The sequence below is a fragment of the Trematomus bernacchii genome, unplaced genomic scaffold (genome assembly GCF_902827165.1).
Source record: "Trematomus bernacchii unplaced genomic scaffold, fTreBer1.1, whole genome shotgun sequence".
In the NCBI taxonomy this organism is placed as follows: domain Eukaryota; kingdom Metazoa; phylum Chordata; class Actinopteri; order Perciformes; family Nototheniidae; genus Trematomus; species Trematomus bernacchii.
The window spans coordinates 7,097,657-7,120,054 of NW_022987714.1; the positions used below are offsets into that span (position 1 = coordinate 7,097,657).

At 41.6% G+C, this 22,398-nt stretch overlaps 1 protein-coding gene across 1 annotated transcript in view; it reads left to right on the plus strand.

The window, feature by feature from the left end:
• itpr2 (inositol 1,4,5-trisphosphate receptor, type 2) overlaps positions 1-22,398 on the plus strand; it is a 59,707-nt gene that overhangs the window by 7,900 nt on the left and 29,409 nt on the right. Inside the window, 33 exon segments of the mRNA XM_034141211.1 lie at positions 642-740; positions 2,330-2,413; positions 2,529-2,675; positions 3,396-3,491; positions 3,791-3,835; positions 5,826-5,977; positions 6,816-6,915; positions 7,167-7,327; positions 7,423-7,564; positions 8,111-8,269; positions 9,040-9,212; positions 9,842-9,961; positions 10,210-10,392; positions 11,024-11,234; positions 11,236-11,276; positions 11,363-11,510; positions 11,660-11,807; positions 12,664-12,851; positions 12,959-13,076; positions 13,170-13,233; positions 13,371-13,536; positions 13,832-13,999; positions 14,477-14,563; positions 14,674-14,799; positions 14,930-15,052; positions 15,274-15,474; positions 15,570-15,821; positions 15,911-16,036; positions 16,208-16,336; positions 16,649-16,769; positions 16,932-17,113; positions 17,699-17,841; positions 18,515-18,623. Coding sequence (XP_033997102.1) covers positions 642-740; positions 2,330-2,413; positions 2,529-2,675; positions 3,396-3,491; positions 3,791-3,835; positions 5,826-5,977; positions 6,816-6,915; positions 7,167-7,327; positions 7,423-7,564; positions 8,111-8,269; positions 9,040-9,212; positions 9,842-9,961; positions 10,210-10,392; positions 11,024-11,234; positions 11,236-11,276; positions 11,363-11,510; positions 11,660-11,807; positions 12,664-12,851; positions 12,959-13,076; positions 13,170-13,233; positions 13,371-13,536; positions 13,832-13,999; positions 14,477-14,563; positions 14,674-14,799; positions 14,930-15,052; positions 15,274-15,474; positions 15,570-15,821; positions 15,911-16,036; positions 16,208-16,336; positions 16,649-16,769; positions 16,932-17,113; positions 17,699-17,841; positions 18,515-18,623 — 4,512 coding nt within the window.

Here is a 22,398-nt window from a genome sequence, read left to right on the forward strand (position 1 = left end):
GGGCTGGCAATAATTCAATATGATAGTTTATCGTCTTTTAATGGAATTGTATCGTGATGAAATCATCCATCTAGCTATTGTGGTACACAATTATGTTGTCTAAATTAATTGCACACGTACACGTACTAACTCTATTTTCAGAGTAGAAATAGGAATGTCATTTTAAGATTTTAGTTATTATTCATTAAACTTAACAATACTTATCAGTTCAATGTGATTACAAAAATGTCAATATACATGGTATAAATGTTAATTTAATGTATTTTCATAAGAAATTGGTTTGTTAATTTTGCCCATATTTTTCTTTTCATTAATTTAGAAATCAATATATTTATTTGATTCCCATAAAACATGCTATATCTTGATGTATACTGTTATCATAGCATGACATGATGATAAAAGATTTTTGCGATGTCACCCAGCCCCACCGCAAACAACTCACTCATGTGAAGCTCAGCCTGTTGCTGCTGCACATATCACCTTTTTGTTTTTTATTTTAAATCAGGGGATGTTTGCAGACTTTAGACAAGCCCCTTGCATGGTCACATTCTTACTTAGTCTATTTAAACAGTTCTGGAAGTTTACCAGCCTGTGTCTCGTCCTGTGCTGCAATATGACCGCTGTCTCTCCTCGTGTTGAAGGTGGTGGTTGGAGACAAGGTGGTGCTGATGCCGGTGAACGCAGGGCAGCCTCTCCATGCCAGCAACATCGAGCTGCTGGACAACCTCGGCTGCAAAGAGGTGCGACTGTTTTGTCTATTGTTTATATATGGGCTGAAACATAGTAGTCAGTTTTACCACAAAATACCAATTGCTTGTCTTTTTGCTGTAGTGAATCAACCTTTTTTCTTAAATTATCACAAAATACAAAAATATGTCACATTTAGCCAGGCCAAGTGTCAATACATCAGTGGTGGCTGGTGCATTTTTCTCGAGGGGGGCCTCTACCAAAATGTAAGCAAACGTATACACAAACTCAAAGCATACGTCATATTACAACGCAGGGCTAGCTCAAAGGCACACAGCACTTGATACAGTCTATTTTAGCCTGTTTTGGTCAACCTCCTTATTATGCTTACAGATCCCTATCCTGTAGCCCTCATTGGACAGCTGTGTTTACTTTCCTAAACATGGCTAGTCGCATAGCATCATCCATGTGGACTCTAGTTTGTTCATGCTTTTTAGTTTTTTCTGATATGTGCTTTAAGTCACTCCCATCTGTCTGGATCCATGCTGGGTCTGGTCCATACACTGGTCTGACCCTGACGTTTAAAAAGGGAGGCAGGGGAAGCAAAATATAGCACTGGTGTTGCTACAGGGAGTTAGCCCAGCCTTCTTGCTGAACCAGCTCCTTGAAAAAGAGCAGGTATACTGCCTTCCTCTGTCCTTAACTCCTGCCTATGTCAGGCTGATCAGGTCTGAGCTCTTTTACTCTCAGCTTTCCCTCCACTGTCCTCCTCTCAAAGGGTGTTTCTTTAAGTGATTAAACATCATTGTCCTTCTCCATATTCGCTATCTAGTTTTGTTTACACTCCGTCTCCATCTAACTCTCTCTCATTCAAACATCAATCACTCACTCTGGCGCTCCTGCTGCCCCCTAGTTGTTGGCGGTGTCAACAGCTGCTTTGGGCGCAGTTTGGTGCGCCCCGAGGTGCTCCTATCACTTGCATTGAAGAGGTGCGGACTGCGCATGCACCACTTATAACGAGAGTCAATGGGTAAAGATGTCTGCGCCCTAAGCAGGAAACACGTGACTTATCAGTAACTTTAGACATCGTAAAACAATTTTTATCGATATTTTATTGTAGATTATACATTTAACTGACACCAACTATATAATATGTACCTTGTTCATTAAAAAATGTTTTTATAAAATAAAAAATCTAGAATGTGGGAAGAGGTGGGGCGGCGCCCCTAGCGCCCCTATGGGCCAGCCGCCACTGCAAAACATCATAACAAATAATAAACACACTGTACCCAAATGTGTTGTAGTGTTATGTGAAAAAGACAGAGCAATCAAACTATTCTTAAAGTACAAATAAAGAAAGATAAATGTAGAATTAATTAAACTTAGATGCAAGTATAAGCAGGGAACTGAACAAATCAAAGCAGTTTTGCTAGTTAAACTATATACAGTATTGTGGGATTCATGATTCAATAAACTCAATAAAAAAAGACAGCTTAAGTTATCTAAATAGTTAATATTATTACATTTTGTCGTAGTTCCTAAACTGGTTGAAACTCGTTAAACATTTGTTTTTGCAGGGATTTCAACAGCTGTGTGTGTGATAAACATCTTAATTTCATGTTGTGTTTTCCTCATGCTCCAGGTGAATGCTGTAAACTGTAACACCAGCTGGAAGGTCACCTTGTTCATGAAGTTCAGCGACTACAGAGAAGATGTGTTAAAGGGGGTGTGTTGTTTTATCATTTTTACATCTGTTTCCTCATGTTTTTTTAAGCAGAACAGCATCAACTCCGCTCAATCATTTTTCAACCTTCTCATGTTTTGCTCTTGTCCTCCGTCAGGGAGACGTGGTGAGGCTTTTTCACGCCGAGCAGGAGAAGTTTCTGACGGGTGACGAGTACAAGAAGCAGCAGCACGTCTTCCTAAGGACGACCCTGCGGCAGTCTGCCACCTCCGCCACCAGCTCCAAGGCTCTCTGGGAGATCGAGGTGAAACACAAACACAGGAATGAACAACATCTGCTTTGTATATTTTTTTGAAATGTCAAGCCATGTTGGAGTTTGAGTAACAACTAGACATACATCCACAATACAAATGACCCTGCTTAAGCGGAAGTTGAGATTAACATACCTTTTAATAGGAGCATTTTCTAATTATTTAGGACGCAATTTCCTCTTGGATAATACATACAGTCTGCCTTTTTTAAGCCTCTAGTTCCTTGTAATTTACTGTCTATTGTACTGTGTGTTCTTCTTTATCAGCTTGCACTAGTGTGAGTTGAAGTTCCTGTTGTCCCTTTACTGTGTGTGCCAGTATCAACTTATGTTACCATATCAGTTGTTGACATGACATTGCACCATTATGACAAACTCAAATTCCTGTTGTACTTTGCACAAAGAGACTTTTAGTCTGACTTACCATAGTGACAGAATTAACTGGATCTCATAAGGTTTGTAACCTTTTCTAACTCAATTAAAACAATATAATAACAAAAAGATGAAATCCTCCAACTGCTGTTAAACAAATCCTATCCTATAAGGAGCTTTTCTGTGTGCTGAACAAAACCAGAAACTTAATAAGCAGTGTTTTACACTAAATATGACAGACAATACAACACATACTTCAGTAACACAGAAAACTTCATAGACCTACAGCAACATCTGATGTTTCTAGCTGCGTAACTATCATTTGTTGTGTTCCCATGCCAGGTTGTGCACTATGACCCCTGCAGAGGTGGAGCCGGCCAGTGGAACAGCCTCTTCCGCTTCAAACACCTGGCGACTGGGAATTACCTCGCAGCTGAGGTGAATTAAAAAATGTTTTAGCCCATTAAATGATGTAGCTGCATCTTGCTTTTATTTACTCAGAGAACCATTAGAGAGCAGCCTGTCTCAGTCCTTTTTTGAACTGAGAGGCTCTACATTGCATTAAAAAAGATTTCAGGTGGTGTGCTGTAGGTGGCAGTATTCCCATTGATATTGCTCCTATCACCCATCTTCTGTTGGATAGTTTGGATCTAGGGTGATGGGGATGATAATGGCAGGATAATTATCAGTGTTTTCTATATTTGAGGTCACAGAATCACCCCTTAATTTCTCTGCAGGCGAACCCTGAATTCAAAGACAACACGGTGGAGCCCAAAGGAGAGGTGAGTCAGTCGAACAAACACATTCAGCTGCAAAGTCACAAACACACAGTCTCACCCTGGCTGTGACTAACAGATTGTGCACATTATTAATGGGTCAGATTGACTGAAAAAGAGAGTGATCTAGTGACCACAAGGGATTACTCCAGTGTTTTAGTGGAAAGATCAATTATCTCAGCGCTTAAACATTGTCCGTCCAACTTCTTTGTCTCCTCATTCTTTGGTTATACAATAGCAGCAGTTCTCTGACACTAACAAACAAACTCTGGATCTATATCTAGAAATGTCTTTCAGCTCTCAGCTACCTTGCACATTTGTATTCTGGCAGTGCGAGGAACACTCGCACAAACTCTGTCAGCCTCGCACACTTTCTCATGCACATGCTGAATTTCAGACACACAGGGGGCTCCTTACATAACGTCTGGGTGTGGGGGTGCCCTGTGAGAGGGGATGGAGGGGAGGCAGACGTGCTGTCTGCTCTGCTCCACTCGCCTGTGCTAAACTGGTGGGGTGAGTCACCAGCAGAGGAGGGGGTGAGGGAGAGGAGTGGGAGGATGGAGAAGCTGAGGTGTGGAGGCAGCTCTAGGGAGCTTCCCATTGACATGCAGAGAACAGTGGGAGAAATTAACCCTCGCCATTATGTGCTGCATCTGCACTGCGCTGACTGTAGCAGCCTCCGTACCGCAGTGTCTAACACCACACACAGGAGGCTCTCTGGCTGCAGCTCGTGTAATTTGATACCTCATTAGTGTTAGAAGCTGTGACGGTTTAGTTTGGCTCACATCCGTGCGTTCTCAATTATAGATCTTATCAACAGTTGGGCTCATTTATCAGAGTTTATGTGTGGAAAGATATGTTAACTTGGAAGAAAACATGTCTATGCTTCACCTTGAATGCACTTACTAATACTAAACATAACAAGTGTCATTTGAATTAGGCTGTTGAATTTAGCAAACAATACCATTTATGAACAAATGTAAAATGTGTGCGTGCAGATATACATTTTGACCCATTACTGCTGGACACGAAAACAACAATAGGTGTTATCCTGTGTGCAAACTGCCTTTAGCACTACACTATTAATCATTAGCGGACAGTTGGATATTTTAAGTTATTGTAACACTCCACTATGATATCCTGTGTAGTTTTCATTGTTGATGCCATAGTGTAAAATAATTGACCAAACATTGTTGCAGCTATACAAATTAGAAAATGGGCCTTTTTTCTAAACATTTTTTATTAGAAATGGGGTTATTCTGATCTATCATTTTGTCCGTAAAATATCAAACAATGAAAGTTTCCAAAGTCTAAATGCGGCTATATAGTTTGTTTTACTCAACCAACACAAAAAAAAGATATTCAATCTGCTATCAAATATGACCAATCAGTACATTTGATAGGCTTGAACCAGTCAATGATTAGATTTCAGACAAAAAGTTTGCCTAATCTTCCCTTTTTTTTTATTAACTATTAATTATTTGTACATACATGTTTTATTTACAAATAAGCTAAATAAGCAATTTCATACACAAAGTAAATTCAGGCTTTAAAACGTTCAATGTGCACCCATTCTTTTTTTTATTAGAGACCTCATAATCATAACAATTAATCAATGAAGAACAGCTTACATTATATTCAATGATCAAAGAAATGATCAAAGAAATGTCATGTATGTATGTATGTATGTATGTATGTATGTATGTATGTATGTATGTATGTATGTATGTATGTATGTATGTATGTATGTATGTATGTATCCAAAGTAAGATATATTGACATGCAACAGTTACAACACACTCATGCGAACACTTTCTGCATGCAGTTTTTCCTTTATAGCCTTGAAAATGGACTGAGTATTTAGTGCTATACTGTATGTTTAAAGATTGTCAGCGGAGAATATAATCCACTGTGTCAGACATTGATGAAGGATTTTACTGTCTTTGCCATTCAAGCTTTAAACTACAGATGCAAATTTCTTGTGTGTGTGTTGCAGAATGAGACAGACACTTTGTTCTCCAAGAGGAAGCACCAAGCAGCAGAGAAGATTGCTTTCACCCTGGTTTCTGTTCCCCATGGGAACGACATTGCCTCTCTGTTTGAGCTGGATGCCACCACTCTGCAGCGAGCCGACTGTCTGGTGCCCAGGTCAGTCACTCACATGGGGGGGCAACGGCAACAACAACAGGTTACATCTGATGTAGTTTTATCCACAGGGGGCATTTTTCACCACACTTCACAGAACATTTTCATATTTTGATTCCAATCCAAAATAAACCAACACTTGTTCCTGGAAATGTTCACAAATAATTGGACCTGGAATAGAAGCTAGTGGGAGTTTCTTATTTAATTTGCATGATATACGCACCATACACACGCAAAGATGATAATTTTAACATGCTAACACGTTCTCATGACAATGCTTCCCTGCTGACAGTCAAGTTCACTATAGGCTATACTTTTGTGGGATTTTTTTTATAGTTTAGCAAATCCTCCAAAAAATACCACGAAAGTTAAAATCAAGTTATAATGAACCTGACTATGATGTTTAGCAGGCATAATGTATTCCATTTTCATATTAGTTTAGCGTGTTAGCATGCTAACATAAGCTAGCTAATTTCAACACAACAATTTCAGAACAGCTGAGGCTGCTGGGCTACTTTTGAAGTTATTCGGTCATAAATAACAATAATGTTTTTTGGACACATTTGAAATTGATGTTTTGTCTTGGTAAAACATAATATGAACAGTTATGTTTTTACAATTTTATCCTGAGGATAACATAAGTATCTGGGCCAAATCTCATGACAATTCCATAGTTGCAAAGATATTTATATCCTGATCAAACGACATGACAAAAATGCCATGCCTCAAGACATGCTAGCAGCTAATTGACACTTGATACTTTTTAGGTCAAGTACAGCAGCAAGCATACAATAAACTTAAAATGAATGTGGTGTTAATGATTGGTCCCATCCTTCCCCAGAAACTCGTATGTGAGACTAAGGCACCTGTGCACCAACACCTGGGTGACGAGCACCAACGTCCCCATCGATGCAGAGGAGGAGCGTCCGGTCATGCTCAAGGTATACACCTTTCCACATGTATTGTTGACATGAATGTTTAGTGTTTGTTTTTGTTTTTGTTTTGTTATAACGCCTTTTGCGGAATGCTTTGGCAAAGTGTAATATGTGGTCATGCCAATAAAGCCCCTTTGTGTTGTATTGTATATTGTATACACACACCCACACACACCCACATACACTAACACACATTCAGTAAATGTAAAACAAATATGAATGCATTATTTAAACATTTATTTTGGCTGTCACAATAGATTGGCACCTGTTCTACGAAAGAGGACAAAGAGGCTTTTGCCATCGTATCTGTTCCTCTGTCCGAGGTCAGAGACTTGGACTTTGCCAACGATGCCAGCAAGGTGCTGGAGTCCACCGTGAGGAAGCTGCAGTACGGCAACATCGCTCAGAACGAGAGGAGGTACAGAGGCGTGGGCGTAACGACTCAGGTGACACGAGATGATGTGCATATTTTATGATCTCATATGTTATTTTTGCCCTTCATATATATTTCAGGTTTGTGACTAAGCTCCTGGAAGACCTGGCTTTCTTTGTGTGTGTGGTACCAAACAACGGCCAGGATGTTCTCTCTGTGGTGACCTCCACTCCCAACCGAGAGAGACAGAAACTCATGAGGGAACAGAACATCCTCGCCCAGGTCAGCACCAGTACAGCACTTGTCTAGCTCTACAGAATGCAGATGAATCTTAGGTTTAACTCGGAGTTCAGTGAGGACAGTGATGCCAAGTGAACATCTTATTATCAGATTACTATTGGGTGATATTTTATAATAACTACAGATTGGCCATAAACAACCAGTGTGTAGAATAATGTAGGCTCTTATGGCATAAAAAGACCACAATATTCATAACTATGTTTCAATTAGTGTAAAATCACCTGAAGCCAAGAGATGTTGTGTTTTTATTACCTGAGAATGAGCTCTTTGTTCCAACATAGTCCTCTTACTGGGTCTGCCATGTTGCATCGCAATGTTTTAACTAGACCTTTAAGATGTGCAAATGTCCATAGATTGGGGACACTTGACTTGCATTGCCCAGTGTTTACCTTTGCCATATGACAGGAGACCTGTTATCCAGCATTTCTAACCTTCATTAATAACACTTTATAGACTGTGAATATTTCAATGCTTAGTATTTAGGTTCTTGGTTGAACAAACAGTATTTATGGGTTTCTGTTCTTCCAGATCTTTGGCATCCTGAAGGCTCCGTTCACAGACCAGGGCGATGGTCCAATGCTTAAACTGGAGGATCTGGGAGACCAGCGCTACGCTCACTTCAAGTACATGTTGAGACTCTGCTACAGGGTGCTCCGCCACTCCCAACAGGACTATCGCAAGAACCAGGCAGGTTCCCACCGTCTACACAATGGAGCTGTCATCAGGCTCATTATCACGGGCAGAGAGAGTTGACTTATGACTGGGATCATATCAGTATTTAGATTCTGGCAGACTGCCACTGGATGCAATATTGGATCAGAAAAACGAACTCATGTTATGTGATAATTTAAGCCTTTATGCCATATTCACTACTTTTAAAGTGGGTAAAAGGAAGGTATACCTGCTTTTAACAAATCAACAAAATATACAACATTTTCGAGTGACACATTTTGGAAGATGTGCTCACTTTTCTAAATTCAATTCCATACAAAGTTAATATTTTAGTTATTTTGTGTGCTCATTAACCAAACTTGCCTATTGTGCAACCTCACTTGGTCTTTGCTACATTTTAATTTAGCTAATGCTGCATTTTACAAGCTAAAATGTAGAACGTAGATGAATTGATAGAACCCAACCCCTTGATGAAAACAGTCATTATTTGCTGCCGTTGCCTAATTCTAAATAAATCATGTTGAGCTGTTCGGTGGCTAAAAGGCTGCGGGTGTGACAGCCTGCTCTCAGTTCTAACTATGTGTAACTTTTTGAATAATTTTGTTTTCTTTTTTTATGAAAATGTTATCTTGTTTTACCACTTCTCCCTGGGTGATGGTGAAATGAACACATAGCGATTTGGCAAATGTTTATGCTCTCTGTATTTCCCAGACTTTTTTCTCTTAACTTCACCCTACCACCATTTCTATCTTTTTTTATAACCAATATTCTCTTGTGCCACGTAGGAATATATAGCCAAAAAGTTCTCAATCATGCAGTCTCAGATTGGGTATGAGATCTTGGCTGAGGACACAATCACTGCCCTGCTGCACAACAACCGCAAGCTGCTGGAAAAACACATCACAGCCAAAGAGATCGAGACCTTCGTCAGCCTGCTGAGGCGCAACAGAGAGCCCAGGTCAGACATGGACACCTCCAGGAGATTAGACGACCAGAGAGGAAAATGATATAATATATCTAGAAATCTGACACAGTGCATGGAAATTAGCAGTCCTACATATGACTTGTGTTGCAATTGGTTGATTTTCTAACACAGAGACAGAACACTGACACAGGAACACGGTATAACGCACAACAATGCAACCGGTACATCTTCTTAGCTCTACTTTTGTGAAATTTGAAATGTTCATTTTTCTTTTTTGGATAATAAAATATCAATGCTATTTTTTCCTGAACAACACTTTAATATACCTTAATAGTAAGATAAATGGAAATAGGAAAGGATTTAACAGCATTGAAACAATACATATATAAATAAAATAATAATAATAAATAAAATACCGTAAATGTGTTTTCCTCCATATTTTATGGAGTCATTATATATTATAAGATGTCACAGTTATTGTGGTTCCGCTGCTTTATAAAGAATATACTGTGAACTACATACTGTAAGAGTGAGTTTTTAGATGGAAATGGAAGAGACAAAGATGTTACAGGAACACACACAAACCTCATGTGTACAATCAGTTTATGAACTCCTTTGCTGCAACATTTGTTAAACATGGTGATTCGTCTCTGCTCTTTCAGATTCCTGGATTATCTGTCTGATCTCTGCGTGTCCAACAAAACTGCCATCCCCGTCACACAGGAGCTCATCTGTAAATTTATGCTGAACCCCACCAACGCAGATATCCTCATCCAGACCAAGTGAGTCACACCCTGTGGATCTATTTTTAAGCATCCGAGTTGATCCGTTTCTAGTTCAGATCATCATTTTCAAACATGTACAAACACGCACATTCAGTACGCTCTGAAGCATGTGCTGTTTCCTCCAGGGGCCCTGTTGAGAAAAATATATTTTCAGCAGCAGCATCACGTCAGAATGTTATGTGTGCAATTTTTCTAGTAACTGCTTTATGTCACACTCTCTCCCTCGCCCTCCCTTCTCCCACCAGACTAATCCCTAACACAGAGACCACCCTGGAGTCCTCTCTGCTGCAGGAGGAGGTGGAGGAGGAGGAGGTGTGGCTCTACTGGATCGACAGCCACAAGGAGCCTCACGGAAAATCCATCCGCCACCTGGCCCAGGACGCCAAGGGCACCCACAAGATGGATGTAGACATTGTCACCTATTACAGGTGACGCTGGAATACTTGCTTCTAGTTCCTCTGTGTACTACTCCTTCCTTCCCCAGCAACACAAAACTAGCTGAAACAAAGATATAACTTTCTATGCCTACTGTATAATGCATGATAAACATACTTATGAGGCATTATAATCTGCTATTAGCATCACTTTAACAATCATCATAACACTAGACCATAAGACTATTAAACACATGTGTAAAGAACATCCATAAACATTCATCTGTTTGCATCTTGCAAATTATTTATCTATATATCATATTCCATTTACTTGTATATAGACTCTAATGGCACTATTTTTATTTTATTTGTATTTACTTGCATTTACTTGCACATCTCAAAACATTCTCTTGTACTATTTTATCTGTTTTATTTGTTATATGTCCTATATATATTCATGTTGCACTGTTGGAGGAGCCTGTGACCTACGTTTTTCATTACCATATCTACACTGTAGCTAATTTGCACATGACAATAAAGCCTTGCATCTTGAATCTTTACGTTTTATATAGCATTTTTTGAAATAATACTTTATTAAACTGGGCAATCACTGACATTTTCTTATCTACCATTATCTTCCACCTTCTGCAATCTGCAATAAAAACATGTCCTTCTCCTCCCGTAGGTACCAGTTGAACCTCTTTGCTAAAATGTGTCTGGACCGCCAGTACCTAGCCATCAATCAGATCTCCTGTCAGCTACCAGTGGATCTGATCCTGCGCTGCATGTTCGACGACTGCCTGCCCTACAACCTCCGAGCCTCCTTCTGCCGCCTCATGCTGCACATGCATGTGGACCGGGACCCTCAGGAGGCCGTGGTGCCTGTACGCTACGCCCCGCCTCTGGACCGAGATCCCCTCCAAGATCACCATCCATGAGTGAGTGTTTTGTCTGTGTGACTATGCGTGTTATGTACAACTCTTTTTTTTGTGATCCAACACAAACAGATTTTGCTCTTTTACAGGTATGAGTACGAGTCCACTGACACGTCAACAGACGAGATGAAGAAGAAGTTTGCTCACACCATGGAGTTCGTGGAAGAATACCTTAAAGATGTGGTCAGCCAGCCGTTTCCATTTGGGGATAAAGACAAGAATGAACTCACGCTAGAGGTGAAATAAACTCTTCAGACTACTTTCATCCACACTTATTTTCCAAGATACAGAAGTCTTCTTCAGTCTTAAATTGTGCTCTATAAATTAGATTCAATGTGCCACTGTTAAGGTTTTTAACATCACAATGTTTTCCCTCGGTCTTCCAGGTGGTGAATCTGGCTCGTAACCTGGTGTACTTTGGGTTCTATAGCTTCAGTGAGCTGCTGCGCCTCACACGCACTCTGCTGGCCATCCTGGATATTGTCCAGCACCCACTCACCTTCATGAACAAGCTCAACAAGAGCCCAGAGGCCGGTCAGTTCACAGCATCAGTGCTTTATTCATTCCGTTGGCAACTTTGTTATTTAGCACTTAAATAATAGATAGAAAGTTTAAACCTAATGAATAGAATCGTGCTTGTTGTTTCCTAGTTCAGTGACTAAGATAATGAAACGAGATGGCAGTTCCACATTTTGATTCCAAATGTTAGGAAAGCTAACATTTACTAAAAAGTAGGATTCATTTCAAATAAAGTACAGAGAAGATCCCAGCGTCTGTAGAGTTTGTAGTTGGGAAATATGGATGCAGCAGTTGATAAATGTATGCAGGAGCAAGGCTATGCATGAACAAATCAGGATTTAGAATTCAACTGTAAGAGAAACAGGGAGTCAGAGAGGGAGACAAATGGGGTATTAGTCTTGCTTTCAAGTTCTTTTAATAAGAGCTTTTGGTCCAAAGAAGCCTGGGTGTTAGTGAAACAAAAATAGTAAGTTAGGGAAAAAAGGAAATATGAATATATGAGATCAGAAATCACTGAAAGAAAGAACAGATCTGCTTTTGGGAAGGACATAGGATGGATTGAAAATACCTTTTCTGATATATTTTTAATTAAAGTGGTTAAATGGTCTGAAAACAATGACTACAGGTTTATTTAAGCTAAATAATGTTACAGAGCATCCATTTTATATATTTGGTTACATCGTTTTATGTATATATATATATATAACTTTGACAGGCTTGAGCTGAAATGTCAACCATGTAAATAGATGTAAAGGATAGGCTTTTCACACACACACACACACACACACACACACACACACACACACACACACACACACACACACACACACACACCACATGCAAAATGAATGAAGATGAATGTTTCTTTTAGGCAACAATGTCCTGCGAACAATTCATGGAGTTGGAGAGATGATGACTCAGATTATGATGAGTCGAGGTGTGCCGCACAGCCTCCCTGACACCTCTCCGTCCCTGCGCTACGGGAGGGGACACTTCCTGCCGGATAATGAGGACGTCATGGTGATGGACACCAAGCTAAAGATCATTGAGATCCTGCAAGTAAGCGCTGCCTTCGGGATGTACTCAGTGATTTATGATGACATTTGGCATTAATACAAATGTTTTGATTTTAGTAGTTGATTCTATTATTTTTGTTTCCTTGATAGTTCATCCTGAGTGTGAGGTTGGATTATAGGATCACATATTTGCTGTCCATCTACAAGAAAGAGTTTGGGGACAAGACCCTAACGGAAAGCTCTGTCTCTGAAATGCTTCCTATGACACGTGAGACTTTAAAATCTCTTCATGCAAGTACTTGAACGTTGTTTTTATCTTTTTAATGAGGTGTTTACTGATCTGTTGTCCACTTTCTTATAGCTCTAGCTCCTGAACCAGACATAGATGAGATTGCGACCAAAGCAGAGAGCATGTTTGCAGGGAGGTAAGTGTCACTCAAACATTCACACAGATAAATGAATAAGAGATGTAGGCTGATTGTGTTTGACCTGCTTTCTTAGTCTCTTGCCAAATGATCGCATCTGCTTTAAAACTCCTGTCTAAGTTTAATTGCAATTTCAGCTCAGAGTTGAGTGCGGTGGAGCTGGACGATGAGGGCGGCCGCACGTTTTTGAGGGTTCTGATCCATCTCATCATGCAAGATTACCCTCCGCTGGTGTCTGGCTCGCTGCAGCTCATCTTCAAGCACTTCAGCCAGAGATCCGAGGTGCTGCAGGCCTTCAAACAGGTAGAGAGACAGCATTTCACTAAAGCATGTGACAGAGTGTGGCGTTAGACACTTCCTGAGATAATCAGTCTGGATTAGGAGGGTCCTCCTAAGGGCCAAACACCAGCTGTTGTAAACTCTCTCACTAAGAGCTTCCTCAGCTGGATAATAGAGCTGCACAAACTCACTTCTAAACAATGCTCTGCCTTTCCAAAGTGCACTGGGACTATCTTGGCAGGGATATGCTTTCATACACATTTTGTTTTTTTAATATCTCGATGTCTGGTTTATTTCTCATCCTTTGTGTGTCCTCCAGGTCCAGCTGCTTGTGTCAGAGCAGGATGTGGAGAACTACAAGCAGATCAAGACAGACCTGGACCAGCTGCGTCTGACTGTGGAGAAGTCCGAGCTGTGGGTGGAGAAGAGTGGAGTCTACAGCAGCGAGGACCTGGGGGTCAGACAGGGCAAAGAGCAGAACCTAGAGGTGTTGTACCTTTATTAAATGGTGTCCAGCAATAAAGTATAAAAGTTCAGATTTAAGTGAGAGAGATATTTCTCCGCAGGAAGATACTATATTTACCTCAAACATCTCATCAGTCATTGCGCTGCACTGTAAATACTGCACTTGTTTGTTGTCATTGTTCATCAAAGCTGATGGAAAGCTGTTTTGTTGGAATAATGCATGATAATGTCTGGCAGAACAGGAATCTGCCCTAAATCAGTTTTTATTAGTCAGGCCCGTGTCATATAGTGTGCCTTTTTAACATTATTATTTTTACATTAATGCAATGATGTGAATGATAAGGATCATAGCGGAGACTTTATCCACGACACTGACAAATGGCTGGAAAATACAGGATGTACTGTGTGTCGTAAGTGACACATCAGAATAGTGGAGCTTTAGTTCACTGTGGCAATTCATGAATTTAATTTAAGGTTTTTCATGTGTTTATCTTTCCAGGAAGTTGTCCTTAGCCCAGTGCAGGATGGAGATATTAAACCTCAGATTGACAGCAACAAATCAAACAACTACAACATTGTCAAAGAGGTGAGCTCCATGTCTTTATTTCCAGATCATTCGTATCTATTGTTTCTGTATTGTGTGTAATACATTTGTGTATAATATATCTATAATACACCTCTGTGTCTGATGTGTAGATCCTACTGCGGCTCAGTAAGCTGTGTTCTCCCAGTAAGAAGAGTCGTGTGCAGCAGCAGAGGCTGCTGAAGAACATGGGGGCCCACACTGTGGTGCTGGACCTGCTGCAGATTCCCTTTGAGACGGTGAGTAACAAGCAAAACAGCCCAGTGCTTATCTCATTATGTTTCATTGAATTCTTTGCGAAACGTGGTTTTGGTGTTTCGCTGTCTTACATTCGCTCTAATTTTTCCTATCTGCTCTGCCTTTCCACAGAGTGATGACAAGATGAATGAGATCATGACCCTGGCTCATGCATTTTTGCAAAATTTCTGCAGAGGAAACTCTCAGAACCAAGTTCTGCTACATAAACACCTGAACCTCTTCCTCACTCCAGGGGTATATTTATATGACCTTATTTTACTTTTCACTTGTTGTCATGCCTTCATTTTTATTGATGTCCACTTTTGTAGTAGAGTGTGCAGTAGCATCATCAGAATGAACCTATAATGAAACTAACAAGGTCCAAAACAACAGCAACCTGACATCAGGAACATTAGTCCTAGTTTTTTTCTATGTAAATGTTCTGTTACTGAATCATGCCTCCCATTTTTCACCAGTTGCTTGAAGCTGAGACGATGCGTAACATCTTTATGAACAGCTACCAGCTGTGCCACGAGATCAGCGACCGTGTGGTTCATCATTTTGTCCACTGCATTGAAACACATGGTAGACATGTGCTGTACCTCAAGTTCCTGCAAACCATTGTGAAAGCAGATGGAAAGTATGTGAAGAAATGTCAGGACAAGGTCATGACAGAGGTGAGATTATAAAAGTTTCAAATCAAACCACTTTGTACTTTAATTCATTTGTGATGGTTACTGTTTCTTTACTTTGGATCTCTGTCTGTGTCCAGCTTGTGAATGGAGGCGAGGACGTGCTGGTGTTCTACAACGACCGCTCCTCGTTCCCGGTGCTGCTGCAGATGATGGGCTCTGAGCGTGAGCGGACAGATGAGGATGGAGCTCTGGCCTACCACAACACACTGGTGGAGCTGCTGGCCGCCTGCACCGAAGGAAAGAACGTCTACACTGAGCTGAAATGCAACTCTCTGCTACCACTGGACGACATTGTTAAAGTTGTCACTGATATCCACTGTATACCAGAGGTAAGGGTTTGATAATAATACAATTTCTCTCAATTTAACACATTCATTTTACCTGAAGTTACCTTACATCTCATTTCTTTATCCTCCAGGTCAAAACTGCCTATGTGAACTTTGTGAATCACTGCTACGTAGACACAGAGGTGGAAATGAAGGAGATCTACACCTCCAACCATATCTGGAAGCTCTTTGACAATTTCCTGGTGGACATGTCCAGTGTAAGGCTCTGTCAGACTGAAAGGTCATGCACTCTGTCTGATGCTATTCTAACGAGGCAGTCGAGAGACACCGAGGCTTACTCATGTGTTAAATACATTCACAATTCACCTGCAAAGAAAAATGACAAAGCTGTGATGGTGAGAGTGAGCTTGTTTTCTCTGTTTCTGAAGGTGTGCAACACTACCACAGACCGTAACCATGCCGATCTGTCCCTTGAGAAGTATGTGACGGAGACGGTGATGGGCATCATCAAGGGTTTCTTCAGCTCACCTTTCTCTGTCAACCACTCCAACCTGCAGGTATTGTTTTCACAATGAGTCCACTAAGGGACGCTCACTCAAACCACGGCTAAATCCTCTGCCAACTTTGAGCTCCTTTACAGTAAAATATATGACAGCAGACTGCCGCCTTTACTGCACCATTGCCTGGGACCTTTTGTTTCATTGCAGATGTTTGTACCTCGAGCAGATGCTTGAGGCGTTTTACGCATCATTTTGTACTAATGTCAACTATCAGACACAATATTGAAGTGTTCAGGATTATCTCTGCATTTCTCTACACTTAGACCACTTTTAAAGAATATTATCCCTGCTCTCTCTCTCTCTTCACAGACAAACCAGTCTGTCTTCATCAAGCTGCTCCAGTCTTCTTTCAGGATCTACAACTGCACCTGGATCAACTCCGCTCAGAAGGCTAATATCGAGAGCTGTATCAAAACACTGGCTGATGTTGGTGAGTGCTGCTAATCTGCTTCAATATCTCAAAATGATGGAGACGGATATAGAAATACATTTAAGAAGTATTGTTAAAATATAAAATTAGATTTAATGTAATAGTAAGATCTCGCTGACACTACATTTCCCCCGACATCTGACCCTCCGTGTTGTTTCTCAGCTAAGGCCCGGGCCATAGCCATTCCAGTGGACCTGGACAGTCAGGTCAACACTTTGTCTCTCAAGGTCCACAGCAACATGGTGCAGCGAGCAGCCAAGGACTGGAGGACGTCTGCCCGCACACGACCCCGCAAGGAGCCCCTGGGGGTCCCCGACTACAAGAACATCATTGAGAAGCTGCAGGTGAACATTTTTTACATTACTATGATCCTACACTCGCTAGCTGCCCAGAGACGACACAAAGCCACAGCAGAGCTTAAAGCCTTATACAAATGTCAGCTGGCTAATGTGATTGCAATGACACTTGTTAAGTAAGTATAATGTTCATTCTTCAACCACTTTACCTAAACAATTTCATGAGGTCACCTAAAGATGTGAAGCAGGGTTTAAAGGACTATGCATAAGACACCCTGGCTGTTTAAAGCAACCGATCGAATAATAGTTGACACATTTCACTTAAACTAAATGGTCAACCTCATAATGGTTCTATAGAAAAGGTTATAGGATCACCAGAGGTACGAAGCAACATCCTTTAGGGACCAAGAATATCTGCACAAGATTTCATGGCATACAGTTTCTTGAGATACTTGAGTCTGTACCAAAGTGTTAGGCATTTCTATTCCTCTAGCCTGGCTGCTAGCATTGCTACAAGTTTACATTCACAGGATGTTTTTGAGGGCTTTCTGAATGGTCTTCAACAGTATCAATCTATTCAGGACAGCATCAGATTGAGCCTTAATTTGTGTCTGTCTGTGATGTGATGTACAGGGGGTCGTGTCCCTTCTGGAGGAGCAGTTCAGTCCGAAGGTCCAGGCAGAGTTCTCCGTGCTGGTGGACGTTCTTCACAGCCCGGAGCTGCTGTTTCCAGAGGCTGCTCGGTTACGCTGTGAGAGCGGAGCGTTCATGTCCAAGTGAGTCGATGTCCATAACCTCGATATGGACCAAAAATTACAGTTTTCATTTCTGAGGGACTGGAGGCCACTTTTTAAAGTGTTCATCTAGCAACGGAGAGCACTAGCCGCACGGTTTATGTAGAGATTTAGGATTGGGTTAGAATTGTTGACAAAAGTTGCAAATTGCTATTATCATTTTTTATCTGATATTATGTCGTTCTAAATTTAAGATTGGCATTTCAAAATAGTGCCAGGATGTCAAATTAGCATTTACTTAAACCTATATTTTAAACTACCACTTACTATAATTAGATTAGTTGACGAGGCTTTGGAAAAAAGTCAAGAACAATAGCTCAAAATATAATTCAAAAGTAAAAAGACAAACATTTAACTTTTAAAATAAGCAATAGCAAATGTTAAAGAAAACACATTTAATGTATATGTAGTCAGTGGACCAACAGATTCGATTTTTACCAAAGAAATTCACTGAAAAATAGTTTGATACATCATCAAACCTGCGGGGGTGCTGTTACTCTGCTGCTACTGTCAGACCCCCCTGGAGAACAGAGAAGCAGATTTCACCTGTAGTGGTGATCAATAAAGTATTGCTTTGTTTTGACTCAAGAGCCAGTGACTGCATTAGCAGGAAACGACTGTGAATGATGCAGCACTTCTCTTGTCCCCCTGACAGACTGATCAAACACACCAAGAAGCTCATGGACAAAGAGGAGAAGCTGTGTATCAAGATCCTGCAAACACTCAGAGAGATGCTGGACAAGAAGGAATGCTTCCAGGATGCTGTGAGTGCATGGGCAATATGTCACAGACACATGGTGTTATTTATGTGATTAAATTATTATTGAAACCCTTTTTAACAGTCAATATTTAGGAGTCTTCAAGGAAATTATATGAATCTCTTACACTCTCACGGCTACATAAAGAAAAGGGTGAATAGGCCATCTTATCTCAAAGTTTTCTGTGAATCTAGCCCTGTCTTTTTGAGTGCCAGGAAAGCTGTTCTCCCATCAGCAGTGCGGTGTAGTCCTTGTTTTCTCCCAGGTCTGTCGGCCCAGAGCCCAGACTCCCCTTCATCAGTATGCTGTGGGCCTTTCTCTGTTACATAAGACAGGGAGGCACTTGAGGACACACTCGCACTGAGAGGGAGAATAGGAGGGAGGAAGGAAAAGAACGAGGAGGAGGGGGGCAAGCACTGAACAAACAAATCAATACTGCAGCGAGTGGGGGGTGCAGGAGCACATCTCCTGCTGCACCCCTCCGAGCCAGGGACTCATGGAGGAGGCTGTGTGTGTGTGTGTGTGTGTGTGTGTGTGTGTTTGTGTGTTTGCCGAACCAAGAGGGTGGAGGGTGGAGGGGGTGAGGGCCAAAGGCCAAAGCACAACAAAGTCAGGTCTGTAATCACCTTGTTGAAGGTTCAGGAGCGTTTGTTCCAGCTGCGTGGTGAGAGGAGGTGACGCTGTGCAATTCACACAACACTACGTGCTGCCTGGTTTGAGACTTCACCGTGTGCATGAAGAATAATTCTTAGTAAGAAGACAACAACTCAGTTGTTTTGGATTTCTTAGAGCTCAGTTTATTGAACATTGTCCTGAAGTGAACTTGGGGAAAGCATATGTTGCTGTCCTCCGACCATGTGGAATTTCATGCAGACATGATTATTTTGGCCTGACACTGCTGTCCTGCTTAAGGCTGTTGTTGTTGTTGCAGCGCAAAAGCAACTACATAAATACAATGCATATGCCTTCACCCATGTTTCTGTTTAAGTGCATTATTAATACTGTCAAGACTACCTTTGTCAGTATAGTACATGCCAGCAGGTTTCACTTACAGCTGATGGAAGAGTCAGAGTTTTGTTTTCACTATTTTAGTTTGCTTCCTGTGTCAGCCAGCCAATGCAAATGATTCAACAGTTGTGTGGAATAAGATCAGAGGAATTTAAAGTGGAAAAACAGTCACTTTTATAAGAGCGGCTTGGAGCATTCGAGCAGCCAGACAGTGCGGTAACGATATGTGAAATGTCAGTTTGTGTAGGTGTGTGTGAGTGTGCTCAAGCATGTATTTGTGGCCTCTCTTTGTCATATCCCTGTAGCCCTGAGCGTGGAGCTGCAGCCTCACTGCACAGGAGCAAAGGAGAGAGAGAGGGAGAGGGAGAACGATTGATGGAAATAATGAGAGAGGGAGAGGCAGACAGACAAAAACAGAAGGAGAGAGAGAGAGAGAGAGAGAGAGAGAGAGAGACAGAGTGACAGCCTCGGCAGCAGAGGTTGGTGGCTCCCCTGGGGTGCAATGAGTGGGTGGAGGAGAGTGAGAGAAAGAGATGGAGGGAGACTGATTGAGAGAGTGAGAGAGGGAGGGAGGGAGGGAGGGAGGGAGGGAGTGAGTGAGTGAGGGATGGAGGGAGGGAGGGAGGCAGCCATGTGAGGAGCCATGTGAGTGGAAGGAAAAAAAAAAAGTGGGCAGCGGCTGCAGGGTGAGGGATTGGAGAAAAGCAGAGTCTGCTCGGTCCATGAGGAGACAGGGCAGGGGGTGCGCTTACGTAACAGCCTGCAGTGCCTGAGCCATCGTCACGTGCAACATCACGTTCTGCCTCCCTCCCTCCCTCCCTCCTTACTCACTCTCACTCTTCTGTCCGCTCGCTGCCTTTCTCTCCCTCCTCTGCCCCCTCCATGCTTTGTCTCAGTCTTTCGCATTTCGTCTGCCCGCCCAAGTTATTTGTTCTCTTCCTCTCCCCTGTAGTCCGCCCAGGCTCTGCTTTCTGTTTGCATGGGTCATGCCAGGAGAGCTGAGCGGGCAGCAGAGGGAAGATCTGCAGCCTTCACTGCTGCACTGATCTTATTGGCTGCCAGATTTAAGGGCAGCCTCATAAATGAGTGTGCTCCTGCTTGCCCTAAAGATGTTTGGGTGACAGTTTTTTGGGTAAACAATGGAAATGGAAGATTCAATTTTCAACTTCAAATCGTCACACACGTGTACAGCACCGAAAAAGTTACATGTAGACTTAACTCACGTTTATCCCATACTAGTATAATGAGCAGTAGTGTTTTAAATAGTTACACGATCAGAAGTCAATAATGCATTTGTTGGGGACTATTTTCTGCTGAGGATTTATACACATTTGATGCGGAGTATTTGGGCACCATGATTGTATATGATGTCAGATTCAATACAATAAATTGTCATGTGGATTAATTTGCCACCACTGAGCTCGAGTTACTAAAACGCTTACAATATAATATGATTGTAAAATGTGGAAATAAACTTGACACTAGAGCAATTAGATCTGATATGCTTTGAACAACATTGACTTAATATGCATTACAGTACATGTTGTCATCATATTTTCATCAGACTATTTTTAATAGTTTATTGACAACAAGGAAGGTCTGTGGCCCGCTGAAATAAGTTATATCAGGTGTTGGATACACGGATAGAAAAAGTTATTATTGAAAATATATAGAAAACTACAAAATAATTATCCTTTTATTACAAAGGCACACGTTTTGACAAACGTGTCCATATTGTAGATGTTCTTTTCTGTGAACACATGCATCCATGAAGGATGTAATGTGCTGCCAAGTGTATGTGCATGTTAGCGTGTCTTGTTCTCTGAGGGATTAAAAAAAGCTAGTTATGTAATATAAACCACTCACACTCTTTGCTCCCTCTCTTTCACACTCATCCCTGTCATTCACATTCTGTCTGTCCGTCTCTTTCCTTTTATATTCCTGTCCGTCTCTTTCTTTCTTGCCAAGTTTCACACCACCTGCCCAAGGCAAAGCAGATTTACAGATTACCACCCTCTTGATACTAAGCGCATCACACAGGCTCATGCAGACAGAGAGACACACACACACACACACTCACTCACTCACTCACTCACTCACTCACTCACTCACTCACTCACTCACTCCAAGGCGTGCGTCCCCCTGTGGTTTTCCCTGTCTGTCTGTATACATGGCTTAGGTCCATCAGCAGAGTCAGGGTGTGACCTTTGGTTGGATTGCATGCCCTCACCTATGGCTCACAAACAGCATCATCAGCAAGTTGGAGTCAGGAAATGCTGGACCTAAATGTGGACTGTCTATTTTGAAAAGTCATGTTTGTTTTACCATCCTAGTTATGCTAAGAAGATCCTTCCGTTTCTCCTTCCTACTTCTTTCTTCTCTCCTCTGGCCCTTACTTCACTTGGTCCATCAGTCAGGTGTCTGTTAGCGGAGTGTTATGTTTTGGTTTCCATGGCGATGAAGGATTAGCACATGTTGTTTGTCTGTCTGGTCTGGCTGTGACTGGGCACAGGAAAACGGTGTACCCTGCATGGAAATGCCCTCAGAGCAGGAGCACGGTGCTTTCCGGACCCGTTAAGTACTACGCCTCGGAGGAAAGAGCCATCCTGTGAAATTGCAAAAGGAATTGACTTCAGGGCCTCATGCATTTGATATGAATGAGATTAGTTGTCATTGTGAACAGTGTTTCGACACAGTTCATAGCACGTTATTTGAATCTGATTGCAGGCAAGTTAAGTCATTTGTGCACAGGGAGGCACATGACAGGCGACGG